Source organism: Equus przewalskii, chromosome 14, assembly GCF_037783145.1.
Source record: "Equus przewalskii isolate Varuska chromosome 14, EquPr2, whole genome shotgun sequence".
Taxonomy (NCBI): domain Eukaryota; kingdom Metazoa; phylum Chordata; class Mammalia; order Perissodactyla; family Equidae; genus Equus; species Equus przewalskii.
The window spans coordinates 42253846-42274444 of NC_091844.1; the positions used below are offsets into that span (position 1 = coordinate 42253846).

Here is a 20599-nt window from a genome sequence, read left to right on the forward strand (position 1 = left end):
ACCCTAATCAAAATACCAACAAATTACCTTATGGATATCGACATACTGATTCTAAAGTTTACATGGAAAGGCAAAAGAGCCAGAACAGTCAACACAATACTGAAGAAGGAGAACAAAATCAGAGGATTGATGCTACCCAACTTGAACGCTTTCTATAAAGCTATAATTATTAAGACAGTGTGATAGTTTCCAAAGAACAGACAAATAAATCAATAGATCACAATAAAGAGCCCAGAAATAGACTCACACAAATATAGTCAACTGATCTTTATAAAGTAGCAAAGACAAATCAATTGAGTAAGTGTAGTCTGTTCAGCAAATCGTATTGGAACTGGATATCCATATGCAAAAAATGAATGTAGACACTGACTCTACATAAATGCTAACTCAAAATGGTTCTTAAACCTAAATTTAAAACACAAAATTATAAAACTTTTACAAATAACATAGGTGAAAATCAAGGTGACCTAGGGTGACGTTTTAAAATACAATGCCAAAGCATAATCTATGAAAGAAAAATTTGATTAGTTAGACTTCATTAAAATTAAAATTTTCTGCTCTGCAAAGGACACAATTAAGAGAATGAAAAAAATCACTCACAGTCTGGGAGAAAATATTTGCAAAACACATTATCTGACAAATACAACTTGTATCCTAAATATACAAAGAACTCTTAGAACTCAATAATAAAATCAATAGCCCACTTAAAAACAGGCAAAATATCTGAATAGACAACTCCACGAAGAAGATATACAGATGTCAAATAAGCATATGAAAACATGCTCAACATCATATATCATATGAGAATTACAAATTAAAAAAAACAGTAAGATACAATTACACATTTATTAGAATGGCTAAAATCCAAAACATTGACAATAGTTAATGCTGGCAAGGATGCGAAGCAATAGAAATTCTCATCCGTTGCTGGGGAGAATGCAAAAAGTGGTACAGACACTTTCGAAGACAGTTTAGCAGCTTCTTAGAAAGCTAAACCTAGTTTTATTATATGATCCAGGAATCATACTCCTAGGTGTTTACACAAAGGAGTTGAAAACTATGTCCACACAACAATGTGCACATGAATGTTTGTATCAGCTTTATTCATAATTGCCAAAAACTGAAAACAATCTAGATGCCCTTCAACGGGTGAATGGATAAGCAACATGTGGTAAATCCACATGATGGAATATTATTCAGCAATAAAAAGAAATGCACTACTAAGCCATGAAAAGACATGGAGGAAACTTAAATGCATATTGTTTAGTGAAAGAGGCCAGTTTGGAACATAACGTATGATCCCAACTATATGCCATTCTGGAAAAGGTAAAACCATAGAAACAGTAAGAAGACCAGTGGTTGCCAGGGGTTTATGGGCAGGGGCAGAGGAATAAATAGATGGAGCAAAGGGGAAATTCAGGGCAATGAAACTACTCTGTATGATACTGTAATGGTGGATACATGACATTATGCCCAGATGTCATTCTGTCAAAACCCATAAAACTGTACAACACGAGTGAACCCTAATGTAAACTGTGGACTTTCGTTAATAATAATGCATCAATATTGGTTAATACATTGTAACAAATGTAGATGAATTCAAGAAAAAAATGCCAAAACTATACAGATGTTGGGCTATTTGATAAAGACTTTTAAGCAACTAATAAAAATGGTCCAGTAAGTAAAGGCAAACACTTTTGGAACAAATGGAAAGACAGACCAAAGCAGCAAAGACATAGAAGACACAAAGAAAAGTCAAATGATACTTTTGGAACTGAAAAATAAAATGACAAAAAAAGTTTTTTTAAAAAATCATGAGTGGGCTCAATATGATTATAGAGATAACACATGAAAGAATCACTGAACTTGATGTAGGATCAAGAGAAATTTACCCAACCTGAAAAACAGCAAGTGTTTGTGGACTGGAAGACTCAACGTAAGTAAAAGTGTCAATTCTCCCCAAATTTATCTATATATTTAACTCAATACCAATCAAAATCTCCTTAAGACTTTTTTTTGTAAATACAGATAAGTTGGTTATAAAATGTATATGGAAAGGCAGGACCTAGAAGAGATAAGATACTTTTGAGAAAGAGCAAAGTTGGAGAAATCACGCTACCCAAAGGTCATTAAATGGCAGAATAAACAAACTGTGGTACATCCATACAATACAAAACTACTTGACAATGAAAAGAAACGAACTACTGATATGCACAACAGCTTGGATGAATCTCAAAGGCATTATTCGAAGAGAAAAAAATCCAATCTCAAAAGGTTACATACTGTACAATTCCATTTATAGGAAGTTCGTACAGTCTTAAAAAGACAAAACTGCAGTGATGGAGAACAGATCAGGGGTAAGGAAAGGGTGTACCTACAAAGAGATAGCATGAGGAAGATTTTAGGGGTGATGAATCTGTTTAGTATTCCAATTGTGGTGGTGGTGTGTTAAAATTCATAGAAATGTACACTCACAAAAAGTCAATTTTTCTCTGTATTAATTTTTAAATAATAATAAAAAGGATGCAACAAATATGCAATCATAATACATAGTAGAATATGCTTAGTGACAAAAGAGAGGCAAAAGATTGTTGAAAACAAATACACGATATACAACTTTGACAGAAAATGTAAAAAGAAAAACAGCAGGTTTCAAGGGGAAGCTGGATTTCAAATAAATAAAACTTGAATACATAGAAACTGGAGACAGAATGCAGATGATAAAGAGAAAGACAGAATAAGTAAGATAATCTTGGTATGCATTTCCAGCAATGGAGTCTAAGACTATGACATATAAAAATTCTGGTTTTTTATGTTTACTAAATCACCACACACAGTTTTTAAAATGAGTTCTTGTATAGGTGGAAAAAAGCTTATTCTCTGAAACACTGTTAAATCCCCCACAAATATAAATTATTTCTTACTAACGGCATATTCAACTTTGTAGCTTATTAATTACTGTGGTACAATGAGTTATCTTCAAACTTTTAGAAATGGAATGTTTCCTGGAAGCCTCATATACAGAACAGATGGAAGTAGAAATGCTCAGGTTGAAACACGGGTGAAGGGACCAGAGCCCCTACCCCTTTCACTTGTATACCTGGGTTCCACAGAGACCAGCGTGAAGACCTACTGGTAAGCGATTTGTCATTTTCTGAGTTTGTTTATAATACCTCTAGTTATATTTGTAATAATTTCTTATTGAATGTTTGCTATATTTTCTTTTCTCTCTTTTTTTAAGTATAAAAAACATAGTAGCATTCTGGTGATATTCAATTCTCTCATTACATTTTCATCTGGCTGTTTAGTAACCTTTTGTCATTATATAACTTCCTTGTTCAGCTCTCTCAGTGATTTTTACTATGAAATGTAATATAATAATTTCAAAAACCGCTCATTTGACTCTTACACGTGCACGAAAAATCTTGATATTTTTGTACTTTATATTTTATTGGTATTCCCTTTTTGCAACTGATAATGGGATTTTTGGCAATGATATTCTTGAATAGAGGATTTCAGCCTGTTTTTATCTAATGCAGTTTGTCAATTGTATTATAATCCAATACTCTGTAAATTTATATTGCTGCTATTTTTCTTTGCTCTTCTTCGCCAATTACTCACTAGTTGTGGTACATATTAGATATTTTATTTCATTTTATAATAGGCTATCTTTCAACCCATTTACCTATTTCTCAACACTGATATCCTCCAACCCAGATGTTTTCATTATTATTATTAACTAAATACATTTTGAGCTTCTTGAAAGGTTGATATGTAACAACTTTTTAAACTTTTAACCCTATAAGTCCTAACCACAGTTCATTAATCTACTTTAGAAATTTGAATTGCATTATAAAATTCTATGTTCATAACTCCAATTTTTACTAAACTGGTTTTACTTTGTACCATCAAATCTTTTCTTAATATTTTAATTCATTTATCTCTTGTAAGTCTCTTTCAATTATATACTTTCAAGTCTACTTCATCTTTGTGCTACTTTGTTATGAAATGATTTCAGATTTCCTAAGACCTCAAAAGTTTCCTTCTATCTCTTCAGAGACATCCAGTTTGGCCAGGTGGAATACTGGAATGACAGCCATATTTCTCTTAGCTATCATGAAGTCTTTCTATTTTCAGTCTATGAATTAAGGGCTGAAGGAGTCCTTGATCTCCCTTCCTGAAATGATACTGTAAATTCTGTATTTTAAGTTTAAAAACCCACTACGTAAGAATGTTAGCCCCACCCTCACTTTTTGAAACACTTTCTAATATTCATGCTGAAATTAGCTTTGACTAGGGTTTCTATTTTGCAGGTCTTTACCTTGTTATGTGATAGTCTTATCTATAGATTTACCACATAAACAGATAATAGAACCATTATTTTTTCTTCTTGATGATCTCTTTATGCCATTTTTCTGTGACTCAGATTTGCTTGCTTGCCCATTAATAGTACAGCTAATTCTTTGCTCCACTGAGTCAATTCTTTCCTTAAAGCCTCTATCCATGTTTCAGTGTCTCTCACCACCTTTCAGGATCTCACAGATTTTCAGGGTTAGAAGGAATTTTTAACAGACCTTCCCCAATAAAATCCTCTTATTTTTACAGAGATTCCATAATGTATTAAACTAGTTAATTTTGGAACATTTATACTCGTTCAAAAGCTTTCTGCTGGAGTAGAAACTCTGATATTACAGAAGTCCACACGATTTTTTTCTTCCCCTTTTCATCACACAGCAACATTTGCCCACTAAATAAACAATTTCGTTTTGCTCTCTTCTCACTTTTCTTGAAGTGTATTGTATAGGGATTTTTTTAGTGGCTTTTACTACTTTTCCTTCTATCATCCTCCCAACACTTTGTAAGATAGAGGTTTATACAACTAATACTCCACTCTCAATAGTAATACTCACATTTGACACTGAGATCTATATTAGAATTGTAACACATGATCTTTTAATAGAAACAAAATCAAGTATAATGAGTAGCTTTTGTTCACATTCTCCAGAAATTTAAATTAATAACCCCATATCACCATAAGTGCTCAAAAACATGTATTCTAAAGTAACATTATATTTTGTTCATTTTTTCCCCTTGCTATCTATATAGTCCAAAGAAAAACAGTATCCTAGCATAAAAACCAGCATTTCAACATCTATTAAATATCTCTTCTCCATTAAAAATACCTAAAGATTTGCCTCTACATAAAATGTTATACTTTTTTCTCGTAAAATTATCTATAGGCATGCAATAAATCACTACTATTATATAATAATATCTTGAAAGAACTGAATAATTTTCCAAAAACTATACTTCTATTATAAATAACATATTTTGGTGTTTGAATAAATTCTATAAGGAAATATATTCTCTATCAAGATTCCACCTATCCAAGTATTTTTGTTTGTTTTTCTCTTTAAAAGACTAGTTTTCTAATATCTTTAAATTACTATCCAATGAAAAAGACATGTCAAAAGTAATTCAATATTTGTAAAAATATCTATTTTTACATGAGACTAATTAAAACTGTATCATAGGGATTCAAAGAGGCCTCTTTTGATCTTCCTGTTTCTTATTAGATTCAAAACAAATGCATAAAATCCCTATAAACTAGACAAACTCATTCATTTTTGAAAAAGCAGGAAAATACACCAAATTTTTCTCATCAGTCTGTATGCACTATTGGTTGACTATTCTCATAAAAATATTGTTTGATCTAGGTATAGAACATTTTTAATGTATTTTTTTCCAGTTCTTAACATTAGATTTACTATAAATATCAGATGTTCTTTCACAGATTTGAACTTAATAATATTAAAAACATATCACTGATGCTCTAAACCTCGAGTTGACAATCTGAATGAAAATGACACCGTTATTAGCATCAGCACTAACAGATTTCTTAAATTAGCTGCCAATACTATCAATTAGATATTTCACTGTTATTTTAGAGATGAGCATGTCAGAAGCATATGATTTGCACTGTTTTTTCTCTAGCTAGCAATAAATTCAAAGTGTTCTTTGACAAAGGACATCAATCAGTAGAGCAAAGAATCCTGAGTTCAAATGTAGACAGAGGCAGTTATTAAAACTGTGGCATGGTGGCAAATTTCTCCACCTCCCTGGACCTCAATATCTCCCTTATGAAGTTGTTGGAAGGACTCAAAGCAACAACGCCTGTAAAGCATTTAACACAGAGCGTGGCACACACTAAGTGAAAGATTTTAGTAGCAGTTAATGATGACAACGATTTCCTGAAAACGATTTCGACAACTGTCTCTAGCAGTTATCAGAGGCCGCAGACACATATGATTCATCTGCTACTCTTTCCCGGAGATTCACTCTTTCATTCTCTTTTACTTTTCTGTGTCCCATGTTCACGGCCTCCTCCGTGAGGCTCTGGTAGTGTTACCTCTGAGAATTTCATTAGGTGGCACTCCGAACGCCTACAATGGAAGCTATGCTCTCCATGCTCTTTCGCACATGTTGTAGCTTCCGACTGCTCTCGCTTGAAATAAATTTGCAGCAAGCTGCCTTTACTCCACACTAAGCATAGGAGAGAAAAATGGCCAGTGTCTCTGGGGAATAATTAACAAAAGACAGTTTGTTTCATCTTCATGATAAAATACAGCATGCCTATTAAAAGGCAAATTCATCATTCCCAAAAGTTAAATAGAATGACACTTTAAAAGTAATTCCAGCTGATTAAATTTAGGTTTCTGAAAAAAAAATTAATTCATGAATATACTCTGAATCTTTCATTTGATTTTAAAATGTATAAATGTGCATTTAACTTTGAGCCCTTGCCTCTCAGTGTTCTATTCTGAGCTAGTCAAACAAGTGGTAGCAGGCATGCTGGGCTCAATAATACTGCCTCTCATATTTAAATACTCTTTTTTACTTGGATTGCAAATTAAAGACAGTCTCCTGAACACTGACACATTTTCAATGATTGATTTTGCAAAACGTGTTGATTTTTCCTACACTGTTTTGCCTCTGTGTGTGTCAACTTTGGCCTTCGTTTTTTGCTCCTTTGCAGCACTGCTGTCTCTTTGAAGCCATTGTCTGCCTGATATGAAAAATGTACATAAAACATCCTGACTAATTACATAGATAGAAAATTCCTCATCTCAAATACAAAATACCTATGCCCAGAAACCATAACAAAAGCTTCTATGTACAAACTCTTAATCAAACCTTTCATTCACTTGGATTAAAAAATTCCAATAATTTATTTTCTATTAAAGCTATGTTTACATTCTTTGAAAAGTACATATCTTATGTATGTTACGTGTGTATAAGTCAATCCACCTAACAATAAACACCATGCATTTCCTCCACAAAAGTTTATACTTGCTATTAGGTCTACTTAATTGCTACTCTGTAGAATTGTTTTATTCTAAACACAAAACTGTTTAGTCTTAAACAATGTCCATTTTTTAACTCTCCCTACACTATGCATTAGCAAAGTAGACTTTTCCCAACAAATCCTATAATCTCTGGATTAAGTACATGGCTTCTTGTATTTTAAAAATAGACTTGAAAAAAGAATGAACAGATACTTCTCTCCCCCCACACTCTCCAAAATAATGTCTCTAAATCTAAAAGTATATGCCTTACACACCCACCACATGTTGTAGTGTACAGAACAGAAAATTTCATCTCAGATAACCAAGTTGTTGGGAAAATTATTTTTCCATAACAGATTAGTTCTAGAGTTAATTTAACCAATCATTTCTGAAAAACTACCATATACGATGCCTTGTTTAAGCACTCTGAGAGAATGCCTGCAAGAAGTTTATATATAATCTAGTGTTGAGGGGGTGAATAAGACAGTATACAAATAGTAATCATATGAAGTAACGAGATGAGCACTGTGAGAGAGCACACTGGAAACAAAGGGAGACAGAGAAAAGTTGTGGAGACTCCCCTGCTTGCCTCTTTAGCATGTTAGAATTTTCATAAGGCCTAGCAGCCACCATTTGTTTTCATAACCGATCCTAGCAACAGACTCCCCCAGCTCCCAGCCTCCCAAATCTAGGTACTCTGCTCAGTTTGGCTGTTGCTTGCCTTTTTGTTAGACCAACTCTCCTCTGCCTCTAGTTGTTGTTCATCTCATGCAGTTACCAAGAGCAGTAAAGGCATCACATGCCATCACACTACTATTTTGGGAAACCCTGCAATGACTACCAGTGTACCAATTGGCTAGCCCAATCCTGGATATGAAATTGTTGCCTGAAAATGATGTTTCAGAATGGGAGGATTGGGGGACAGGGGAAGTAGCCACACTACTCTTCAGAAATGGCCACAAGACCTAAGCAGAACAAGTTGGATTAAGGTCTGCACATGAGCCAAAGCTTAGAATTTCATTGCCTTTGTTGGCTCATGTCACTTCTTTAATTAATGTCACTTTCTCTGGTTTAATATCAGAGCAAGTGACAAGAGTGCTTCTGGATGAATTGTGTTTTCCGAGGACTGTATGGCATACTCTCCCGCAGTCTGACAGAGGGACGTGCCAGTTTTACTTGGCAGTTACAATGCACCAGCTTTAGTTTTAGTAGTTTAATTTGTGGCAGTTATATGTTTTGAATACGTTGAAGTATTCACAACGGTCTCATGGAATCTGTTCCATAGATAAAGTTTACACAGTGGAAAAGAAAAAGCAATGGCTATAAGGCGATTAGGAAAAGCTTCTCTTGGCCACAGCTGGTCTTATAGGCATTCCTGTAAATTTAAGAGCATTTAGGGGATACAATTAAAGTGATCACAAGGAATGATGCCCTCTTTTTTTTTTTTTTTGCCCAGTTCTGTAGTTGGTGTGAGACGATCATAAGGAATATGATATTTAGAACTCAATTTTATGCAAAATCCATTATTCAAGAAGTGAAGTTTATATACATGACAGACATGCAATGAAATAAATGTTAGAATAGGAAGCTTTGTTACTTATGCCTTAAGTTGGTTCTAACATTTTGGTAAACTAAGTTTTTATTGATATAAAATTTAGAAGAATTTCTGCATTGAGGAGAAAGGACTCAACTTTTTCCTTTGGTTTGTTAGAGATCTCTCCATTTCAGGCTGAAGTATTCTGAAGGTTTTTTATTTGGAGTTTCTCCTTCACCTCCTTTATACACTTTTGTGAAGCCTCATCAGCTCGTGGTGAGAGCTGCCACCAAGGAGTTCTTCCAAACTTTGCCTGCCCTTTCTAAATTTAGGGTTCTTTACTGCAGCAGGTTGAAGATCTGGCTTTGATTGCACCTGGCTCTGCTGGAGAATAGAAATATTCATCTCCACTGAATGCATGCTGCTTAAGTGCTGGAGGTACTTGCCGGAGAGTAACTCTCATTGGAAACTTCATTACAATACTTTCTCTTCCCCACATGAAGTAGTAATTCTCATTCACCAAAGATAGAATTTTGCCTGACACAGCCACGGGAGCTCCTGTTTGACTTTCAAAATTAATCAACCTCTAAGCTGGAGTAGAAATGGCATGTCCTTTAACCTTAAGCACAAAAAGCTCTCAACAGACTGCAGTTTTTATATCCCTGGATGGGAGTTTGGGCCCCTGATACTTAAACTTGATGCACATACTGGGTTTCTGGCATGCTTTTGCCCATACCCATCTGCTAGCCTGGCACTGTGCCCATTCAGAAGGTGTGATGCCAGTTTCAATAGGGCATAGGTGCCAATCAAAGATGGGTTTGGAGGGGCAGCATGCAGAACGCAGCAAAAGTCAGCTCTTCTGCCAGAAGATCCTCCTGTTATCATATAATGCCAATGAAGGGCCACATGCTTCATTGCTTGGGATCACATTGCATCTGTAGATGTTTCTGGCCTTCCATGGATGCCTTTCTACAAAATCTTTTTCCTCAAGTATTACTTGATTGGAGATGTTAAAGATCAGACAAGACTACCTGACTAACTGAGGGCCATCCTTTTAAAAAGAAACAATGGAAATCTTCAACAATTGTCTTGAAATAATTGCTGAGTTTTCTGTCTTTTCTCCTAAAATACTCTTTCACATAGAACATAGTTATAACAAACATTCTGAAGAAGCAGTAATTACAAAACCATGTACCTAAGCAGTTTAAAATCCATAAACACTTCTGCATCATTGTTAAATGTGGGTGGTGGACAAATTTTCATCATCCAAATAGATAATTTTTAGTGAATTCCCTCATTTAGAGTTTTAAAGTTTCTTAATTTTCCTCACGTTTATTTTATAAACATAGATATTCCTGTGTCTTAAAAGAAGGACGATATCTCCTACTATTTATTCCCCTCCTTCCTTACCTAAAGAAAAAAACCTAAAACACTTCAGAAGCAAAAGTCTATCCATATTTCATAAGGAAGTCAGAAGCTCTCAAAAGCTGAGAATCCTTTTATTGTGTGGCAATAGAGGTGAGCTCATTTCATGAAGAAGAAATTTCCCTATAGCAATAGGTTTCAAATTCCAAAAACCTTGACCACTGTAAACAGTTACAAGTTACTAACAGGTGCAGCGGAAGAGACATAATATATAAACGCACTGAAAAACAGAGCAGTTTGTAAATCTTCCTTAAGGCAAAAGAGTCTAATGGTAAAAATGTTGAAAATAAAGAACCATAATATAAAATATGTTAAAAAGATGATTGAGGGGCTGGCCCAGTGACATAGTGGTTAAGTTTGTGTGTTCCACTTCAGCAGGCTGGGGGTCACAGGTTGGGATCTCAAGTGTGGACCTACATATTGCTCATCAAGACACACTGTGGTGGCGTCCCACATATATAGTGGAGGAAGATTGGCACAGATGTTAGTTCTGGTACAAACTTCTTCATGCAAAAAGAGGAAGATTGGCAACAGATGTTAGCTTGGTGGCCAATCTGCCACACCAAAAAAAAAAAAGATTGAACATTTAAAAACATGAAAAAGACAAGAAAAGGCTAAGCCTTAACAGAACTCTCCCTTGTTACACAAACTTTTGTAAATACTTATATTTCTTAACTGATAGGTAAATGAACACTGCTCTGTCTTTAAAAACTCAAAATTAATAGCCTATGGACAGCACATACTAAATTAAAATACATCTTCTAGGGACTTTTACCTCTTGCCAATAGGTCTGACAAGTGCATTAAATTCCCCAAATCCTTAGTGATCCCTTCCTCCTTTGAGTTTATAATACCTATTATCTACCTACACCTTCATCTGGGAACTAATTTATCATATATACTATAGTTTCTAGTGTATGTTATCCTTATTTTCATATTTATTTCCTTCTTCTTTTCACCTCATAGTATCATTTGTAAAATTTCCTAGTAACAATCGTGGTGGCACCATAACGTTGCTTCATGTCAAATAAGACTGCTTATCTCAAAGCTTTCACTATAAAACAGTGGCAAAATAACATTTAATACAGCAATGTATGATGAAGCAATATGTGTTCCAAGAACTCCACTTTGTTGACTGCATTATCATTGGGCTCTTCTGAACATTATTTTGCATACCGTAGAAATCAATCCATTACAGCTGACAAAAAATAAAATAAGTAAAAACCACACACGCATAATAATCTTTTCTATTTCTTCATAAATAGAAGTCTGCTTCCTCATCAATAAAAAAAGTGAGATAAACTTTGATAACATCTAAAAGTTTTAGTCATCCTACCCTCTTCCCCCTACCAAAAAGATTTCTTCTGTTTCCAAAAAGCAAAATTGAGCTAATCTGAGAGCATGACTCAAAAAATGCACGACAGTCACTTGGATGAAGGCTAAACATTTATCTATGAATAACTGATTCTATCTTAAGGCTTCACCATAGTTAATTTGAGTTATAATAATGTATTATTCTTTATAAAAGATAATGCTATTGACTTACTGTCAATAAAGCATACATAGATTCTTTTAGATGACATCATGAGAGTTAACTTGTCTCAGCTTTTCTTGTGACTAAGGGTATACCTGTAAGATTACAGGCTGGAATTAAGGGTGACATCTATAATTATGAATGAGAACAAAGCACACTGGCTTGTGTGGGTTAAGTATCCCAACCTCAGTCTCAATCTCTCAGGCTAGTAACTATTGAACATCTATTCTGTGCTTGATATTCCAGAGATGCTAAATGGTCATCACTATGCCCAACTTCAAAAAACTAAAATTTCCACAGATAAATCATTTCTATTTTTATTCATATAATAAGACTTCAAAGGAATTCGGCTGGAGTTCATTCCCTATAATTCTGGTTTTCTGAATTTTGACTAATTTCTGAAGCCCAATATCTTTCATGTATGAAACAGATAAGATACAGCTTAAATTGGAACTTTTGATTATGTCATCATGGCTATTACTGTAAATTTTAGGGGGAAAAATAGATATAGGTCAGCAGGTAAAATGTCATAGTCTTCCAATGACATTCTCTATGTTCTTAGTTTTACCACATGAGTGACTAAATCTATCACAATCCATGGCAGGATAAATGGAAAATCCCTCCAACAGACATCTTTGTCACCATCCTAATCGCCTGTGGTACCAGACACTGAACTCAGAGTTCAACTATCACTGAGGGTGGGAAGTTCTAAATAAATGAATAAATTACATTTAAGTGCTTACCAAGTTCCAAATTATTTAAAAACATTATCTCATTTAATCCTCACAATTATTATTATCCCCATTATACAGAATAGAAACAAAAACTCGTGACTAGGTAAAAGTCACTCAGTTTGTAAGAGGCTTAGTCAGGTCAGAATTCAACCCAGATTTGCCTAACACCAAAACTCAAGCTCTTATTTATGCGATTCTCCCTTAGTTTGCTGGTTCTACGTTATAACTAGCATTAAAGAGGAATTCAAACTCTCAGTTCTCTCTTCTTCCCTGGAGTTTTAGAAACTTTTTCACTTATTTGATACTAAAATGACAGCAGTTTTTCCCATCCCCTAAACCAGTTTCCTTTCTTCGTTGTCTCCCCCTTTTCATATACAAAGAAAGAACCTTGACTTTGTTCTTATATTCAGACTTTTCTTTTCCCTCTTATCACTGCTTCTATGAATGCTACAGGCACATTATTTCTCCAAGTCAAAAGTAAATACTAAACTTCTCTGCCCCTTCCCCTCTACTGTAAGGTGCTGATTACTGAAAGGCCTTGGCTATTGATCTCAAAGCTAGAGGACAGTTGTACATGCACAATGAGTTAGACAGAGCGGCTAGTTTCTTCTCAGCCTTAGGCAACAAATGCTGATGAAGTGTCTGCTGAAACAGTGTTTCTGGAAAAATAATATCTGAAAATAATGTAGCTGTACACAAAGGTATTACGGAAAACTTGAATTTACCTGCTTCTTCATTTATACACAGAAAGTGACAAGAACCATTGTAAAATGCAAAAACTTGACATAATTTCATATGAATTTACTTAGATAGCTTTGAAATTAATCAGTAAAAACTAAGTTTAATAAAGTTATTGCTGATGGCATCTCACTAAAGAGCTGATTCTATGATTTATAAATGCCACTTTTCACAAACAATGACAATATTTGGAACGCATAGCTATATTATACATTCTGAAGTATGGAAGCTTTTCCTCAAAATAGCTAAACACTTCCGTAAAGTCTTTCCCCAATGCTGTTCACTTGCTAATATTGTCAGGATCCAGGTTCTAAAATTCAGATACTAAAGAGGACTGCATGACACATAGAACCTTAAAAATTGGTATAACACAAATGCTACTTTGGTAATGAGCAAAAATATGTAAAAAAAAAAAAAAGTGTGACACATACTTAGACTGAAAGAAGCAAAGATTTTTCTCTAATTGAATAGGGACAAATAAATCACATGCCCCAGCAACTAAATTCCTTTTTCACAACAGGAACCATACAAGTAGTGAACAAGTGTATACATATATGTACATATATGTATACGTGTATAGACATATATTTAATTTTAAACATGCACTTAAATTTAAATACATATTAACACATATACAATATTTACATTTTTAAAAAAGAGAAAGGAATAAGATTATTACAATCAATGCTTTACTCTACTTCTTTGAAATTACTCAAATAATTCAAACATTAGAAAATTAAGGGCATAACTGATAAGCTGTAGGATCCAAGGCTATAGCTCAGATATAACTTATTCAACTCTCTATCTCTGACCTTGAGTCAAGACAGTATACTAGAGATAGAAGCTCTTTGCTATAAAAGAGAATTCACTAATTCAGTCTCAACCAACACTTATTCTATAGGAATTCTACTCAATGGAATCCAAGTATTCTTGTGGTCTTTATCCGTACCATCCAATATGGTAGCCACTAGCTACATAGAGCTACCGAGCCCTTGAAATGTGACTAGATATACCCTGGATTTTGAAAACTTTAACTAAAAAAGTAAAACTTTTTTTTATATTGATAACACATTGGAATGAAAATATTTCAGATATGTTGGATTAAATAATATAAATTATTGAAATAAATTTCACCTGTTTCTTTTTACTTTTTTTTAATGTGGCTCCTAGAAAATTTTAAATTATACATGTGACTTCTATTACATTTCTATTGAACAGTGCTGCCTCTGTCACTCAATCTAGTATTTATAATCACAGCATTTTTCAAGCAAGTTCAAACCCTTTAAATGGGGAAACTGTCCTTTATTTAGCCCATACAATTTTTTTGTGTTGGTCTTATCTTTCCCACTACACACTGAGGTGATTAATAAGCAGTTACTCACTGACTGAATTTCATTAATTTGTTCAAAACTACAATCTTAATTTTATCAGAAGAGGAGTTTTATCCTTCATGATCCATGAAACTCGTTCATGAAGGGTGGCAGAATATGCCACTCTAAAATATGCCTCTTTGGCATAAGGATTATTTTGAGCTGAAGGCACTTGAAAAACAGCAAACACAAGGAGAAGCTTTCTCTGAACTCCCCTTACTTGCCTAAAGACAGATCCTCCAAAAACACCTCAACTGTTATAAGTCCTGGCCAGGGGAGCTTCATCAACCAGGAAAGACTGACTTTTATCACAGAAGAAGAGATTAGGAGTTGACACCACTCCCACAGACACTTTGTCACAAACTAGCATATCTTCCATCTATTCTTCTAAGGACCCATTCATCTTTCCTAAAAATCATTTACTTTCCCTGAAGTGGTCTACATACCCTCTCCCCTTCCCCTATTAACATGGTATATAAGCTCTCAAATCTCACCGCTTTATGGGGTATTCACATTTTTTTTCCTGTGATATCCCCATGCATGTAACATTAAAAATTAATAAATTTGTATACCTTTCCTCCTGTTAATCTGCCTCTTGTCAGTTTATTTCATAGACCCTGCTATCGAACCTAGGAGGGTAGAGGGAAAGTCTTTCCTCCCCTACAGTTTGAAATGTTTAATGAGGAGCCCAAGATTCTTCCAAAGGAGGTCTTTACCAACTTCTTAAATTCCTACAGAAACGATGTAATGAGTCAATACATTTAGGAGAATTTATCCTTGAGGGGAATCTTTTTTTAATCACTAATATTTATCTTGTTTTATTCATTAAATATAGCCTTGTAAAGGATATCCCCTGATCATTCCATTATAGATTTAAGGTAGCCCTGAATGATCCTTTCCAATTCAGGACAATTTTTAAACTTTTAAATGTAGTGTAAAAATATACTCAACCAATGTTCCTTATCTGTACCAAAGAACACAGAAAATCATTTTGAGTGTCTATTTTCTCAGTTATCCCAAGGAGGACTCATAACTAGTACCACGCTAGATGCACAGGGGAGAAGTTAACGCACTCCACGCAACAGACGCCTGGAGGTATCAAGGTTCAAATCTCTAGTGAAGCCCAGCTAAGAAATGACCAGAACTTTGTATTATTTAAATATTAATGATTAAAATTCACAAACACAAAGTGTTTGTATTTATACAGTCGTAGTTTCTGAGCTGTAAAAAGCAACATTTCCAGGAAAACACACTCTCAAAAAAGAACGTTAACATTTTGTCTGGCAGACTGTGTAATTATGCTCTGAAAAGACTTCTAAGAGTCATTCAGAAAAACATGGACGACAAGGAGTGGGGTCAATCACATATTGAACCTAGACACTCTATTAAACATTAACTGACTTTATCTTACTTAATAAAGTATATTTATGAATTCTATTTCAAAGTTTCAATTTTCAAAATATTATTAAGTAATCCCAGGTACATATCTAAGAATATTCGGCAATTTAGAGGTATACTTTACCCAAATAGATCAATCCAAATCCTCCGGAGCCAATCATTTTGCCCAGCACCCACTGCTGTCCTTCTGTATCACCCAGGATCTGGCCTTCTGGAAGGGGAACAGGAAGTTTGTATTTCTCATTTCTTCTCGGTGCCATCACTTCTGTTGGCAGAAGGGGTGAGATAAGTGATTAAAAATAAAAATTAAAAAAATTCCAGTTAAAATAAATTTCTATGGGGCACTTTCCCAGGTTCTTAGAAATTGGGATTCTGAAGTGAGCTGGGAAAGCCCTCACTATATTCAAATTCAAGATTCACAGACACTACAATATCGAAATCTAAGAGGTACTGATACTAAAAACAAACCAAGCAACCTGTTCAACTTCACTTAACTCAACATTTCCAAAATTCATTTAGGGGGTCTCTAATACCTATTAACAGTGCAGAATATACCTTAAGAAATGAGTTAACAATTTCCAATGACAAAGAGAAAATGAAGGTCATACACATGCAAACACTCCTTTCATTGAGAATGCTAAGTGCCAAAGATGAAGTCTCCAGGCGCTAGGAAAGAATACAGCTTTGGACTGGGAAAACATGGACGATGGCAACGCATATCATCACGGAGTACAGCAACCCATACACAGTAGTTACTCAGTAGACATTTGCTAAATGGGCCCTGGATTTTCACCGACATGTAAGTTAGCAGAGCACTACGGCACGGGGCAGTTTCAGGGCTGGCACATTACTCTCTCAGCTTCTTGCTGTTTCTCTGTACCCTCTGCCTTCCCCAGCCTCAGCAAAGTGAAAGTTGCCTTTCCTTAGAGATCAAGGGGGTACTGCCAACAAGTGCATAGACTCCATAGTATTGCCATACAACTTTAATCAATTAATTACAATTGCACACAGGTTAGTGAATCTCACAATGAGAGATTTTGAACTAGAAGAGAAAACTTCTTAACGGGGAAAAAAAATCATCAGTATATATGCTTGAAACTAATTTAAATGTGAAGCTAACTGCAATCCTCTTATTTCCAAAGAATTTTTAAAAACTGGCGAGTGCTTTTGAAATGAAAGTCAAGGTCAAGTTTTCGTTGTATAATCTCCCCATCTTCCGAATGAGAAAGTTTCTGCTCCTTTTGATAGGTTTTCCCTCCTTCATTTCCTTGAATCCCATGCCCTGCTATCTTTTCCTTAGCAGCAACGCCCGAGGCAAAGCAAAGGAACACAGCAAAACTCTTAACAATATTCGCCGGTCCTTCTCCTAGCACAGGGAAGCCGGGTTTTAGACGGTGAACCACGCCTAACGTAGGAAAGGTTTTTGCTGGGGTTCCCCTTGACTAGTACTTCCTGTATGCTCATGTCCAATACGTATTGGCTGATTTAAAACCTAAAGCCTTCGAAGAACAACTTTTCAGCAGAGCGTAAATTCTAAATAAGTATAAAGAGGATAAGCACGGTTTGGGGGCAATTCCGTGGCATCAGAACTTGGACCGGGCAGGTGGCTTGACTATAAAATGCACATCTTGGGCGCCGATGCCCAGGTCACTCTCCCAGAGGGCAGCGGCAGCCTCCTCTCTCGGCCAGTCCCCGCCAAGGGGTCGCTCCTGCTTCTGAGTCCCTGCCCGCGCTAGGATGAAACGCGCTCACACGAGTTTCCCGGCCAATCCGGTACCCAGAGGCCGAACACCAGCCTGGACCGGGCTTGGGGCCTGCCAGCCGCGGCGACCGGCCCTGAGGGCGGAGGCGGGGGGTCAGCGCCGCCCACCACCCGGCCTGCCCCCTCGGTGGCCCCGGGCCCCCGGCCAGCCCCGGCCCGAACCACCGCGAAGCCCGCGGGCGCCTGCAGCCTAACTTCCCGGCCCTCGCCCTCCCGGGCCCGGCCGGCGAGCAGGGAAACCCCACCGTGCCCGCCGACCTCCTCCGACCCGCGCTCGGGCCCACGCGAGGCGCGGACGCCGGGCTCCCGCTCCGAGCTGGGAAGGAGGAAGGAACCAACCGCGGCAGAGGGACCCCCGCGGGGGCCGAAGACTGCGGTGCGGCCTGGAGGCCCGGAGGCCCGGCGGCTCCCTCCGACGGCAGCTCCTCCCGGCCGGGCCGGCAGAGAGCGGGCGCGGAGATGCCCGGCCTGCCCCACCCCGGGCTCCGGCAGCGAGGGAAGTCTGAGCGCGCGCTCGGGGCCCCGCCGCCAGGCCGCGTGCGACGCCTCCCGCTGGCCTCAGGGGCCGGGCCGGGCCGGGCCGGGCGGGGCCGGGGCCTCCACCCCTCGGGGAGGCGGGCCCTGCGCTCGAGCCGGCCCTCCGAGGGGCCACACTCGCTTCCCCGCGGCGGGGCTCGCCTCGCTTGGGGCGGAGACGCTGGCCTGGGGGCCTGCGGAGCCTAGGCCGGGCCGCGGCCGGCGCTGTCCTCCCGGCGGCCTCTCGGCGCTCGCGAGGCGCCAGGCGAAGAGCGAGCGGCGGTCTGACTCGGAGAGGGAGCCGCGTCTTTGCCGCACGCTCGCGGCCGCCCGCCTGGAGGATGAGCCGGCAGCCGGGCTGTGGGAAACACCCACGGCGTGCACTCCTGTCTGAGCGGTTTCAGCTCCCTGTCCCAGGACCTCAGTAGCCAGCGCTCCCGAAGGCTGATTGCTCACTTTGACACGGTAGCGAGGACACTGGAAGGCCAAACATCAAGGCCCGTGGTAAGAGCACTCGGGGGAGCCTGAGTAGAGTTCGGTCAAGGAAAGAATCTTTATCCGGTTATGAGTCATGAGATTATTATGACAATTGACAAGTATATTTAGTAGTTTTCTAACAGATAATAAGGACTCATAGTGAAATTATATTTTAGGGTAGACAAAAAAAATGTTCAGAAAGCAATTATTAAACAATATATCAGCGTCCTATGTAGGAAATCAGTAATTGCTTGGGATGCAAATACTGAAAGGAAAATCAAAGTCCTTTAAAGACTGGTAGAATAAGACTTTAGGACTTCCTATATCATTCAAGCTGTCACCAAATAAAAGACAGCAGGAGAAGATATTTCTTAAAACACAGGGTTGTGGATATAAAAGCATTTTTAAAGTAATTTAACAGTCTTTATGTGGAAAATTGTGCCCTTTAATCACTCATCCAACAATGTCCATTCTTATTTTCGTAAGATAAATATGTCACAGATGCTGTTGGTTGCCTATCCTAACATCGATATAGTCATTCTTTCTCCCGTTCCAGATTTGTTCAGGTTTTTAGCCACTTTCCCAGGTTACTTTGTTTAGGAAGATGCAGCTCCAGCCACAACAGATTACTCTTGAGGGCCCATACATGGCTCCTCTCTTTCACACCTCTATATCCAGTATGTTAGTGCCTCAGTCCATTTGGACTGCTATAACAGAATACCACAGATGGTGACTTGTAAGCAACAGAAATTTATTTCTCACACTGGTGAAGTCTGGGAAGTTCACTACCTAATCACCTCCCAAAGGCCTGTCAACGAAAATAATCCATAACCAATCTATAAATGAAAATTTGGGAGAGTTTATTCTGAGCTGAAATCTGAGGACCATGGCCCAGGGCCTTTCTTCCCAAAGGAAGAAAGGGCACTGAAGAAGTGAGGTATACAGAGTGGTTATATACCCCTAAACAGGTCGTTTCACATATGATTGAAATGTCAGTCCCACAATACTCACAAGATTGCCCTATCAGCACAGCACTTGATGGACACAGCAGGTAGTGGGTCTGCTATCTTGGCAGGTGTAGCAGGAGGCAAGTCTATTGTCTGGAGCTGGGTGGTCACAGGTGAGCGCAGCAATTAGTTCCTAGCCTAAGGAAAGATGCTTAATGCTTAAGGGAATGCCAACTTTGGGAGGGGAAGGGAAGTTGCACCTTTATCTCAACGGCCTTTGTTCTTGCCATAGGGAATATCTAAAGCAGATATACAATGCATGCTCAATGACCGTGGTCAGGCCCTTTTGGAATGACAGGGTCAGGCCGAATTAGGTTTACACAAAATGGCTTCCTCATATTCTCCAATATCCTATTGCTTGCCATTTTTATTTGTCAGGCCCCACCTCCAAATACCATCACATTAGGGTTTAGATTTTTATGGGGATACAGACATTCAGTCTATGGCAGTTAGTAAATTGTGTTAGCTCAACCTTCAGAATAGATCCAGATCTCATCACTTCTCACCACCCATGCTGCTATCATGGTCCAAACTCTCATGTCTTTCCTGGAAATTGTAGTACCGTTCTAAACGCTATTCTATTTTCTATGCTTCTGCCTCGTCAGTCTATTCACAACAGCCACATGATCTTTTTAAAAGCTTAAATTAGATCGTTTCTCTGCTCAAAACACTTTGGTGTTATTCTCATTCATTCAGTATAAGCCAGTCCCTAGTGATTTGGGCTTGGTGAGTCAAGGAGTAGAAAGAAAGATTTCTTGG

General features: G+C 37.6%; 1 protein-coding gene across 2 annotated transcripts in view; it reads right to left on the minus strand.

The window, feature by feature from the left end:
- VRK2 (VRK serine/threonine kinase 2) overlaps window positions 1-18406 on the minus strand; it is a 95140-nt gene extending 76734 nt beyond the window's left edge. The window contains exons 1-2 of one of the 2 annotated variants that reach the window (XM_008526611.2): window positions 18180-18406; window positions 16203-16343 (exon numbers count right to left, since the gene is read on the minus strand). In XM_008526611.2, coding sequence (XP_008524833.1) covers window positions 16203-16338 — 136 coding nt within the window. In that variant the 5' untranslated portion in view covers window positions 16339-16343; window positions 18180-18406. The remainder of the gene's footprint in view (window positions 1-16202; window positions 16344-18179) is intronic. The other variant, XM_070573882.1, reaches the window with a different exon arrangement.
- Between the last annotated feature and the right edge of the window lie 2193 nt (window positions 18407-20599).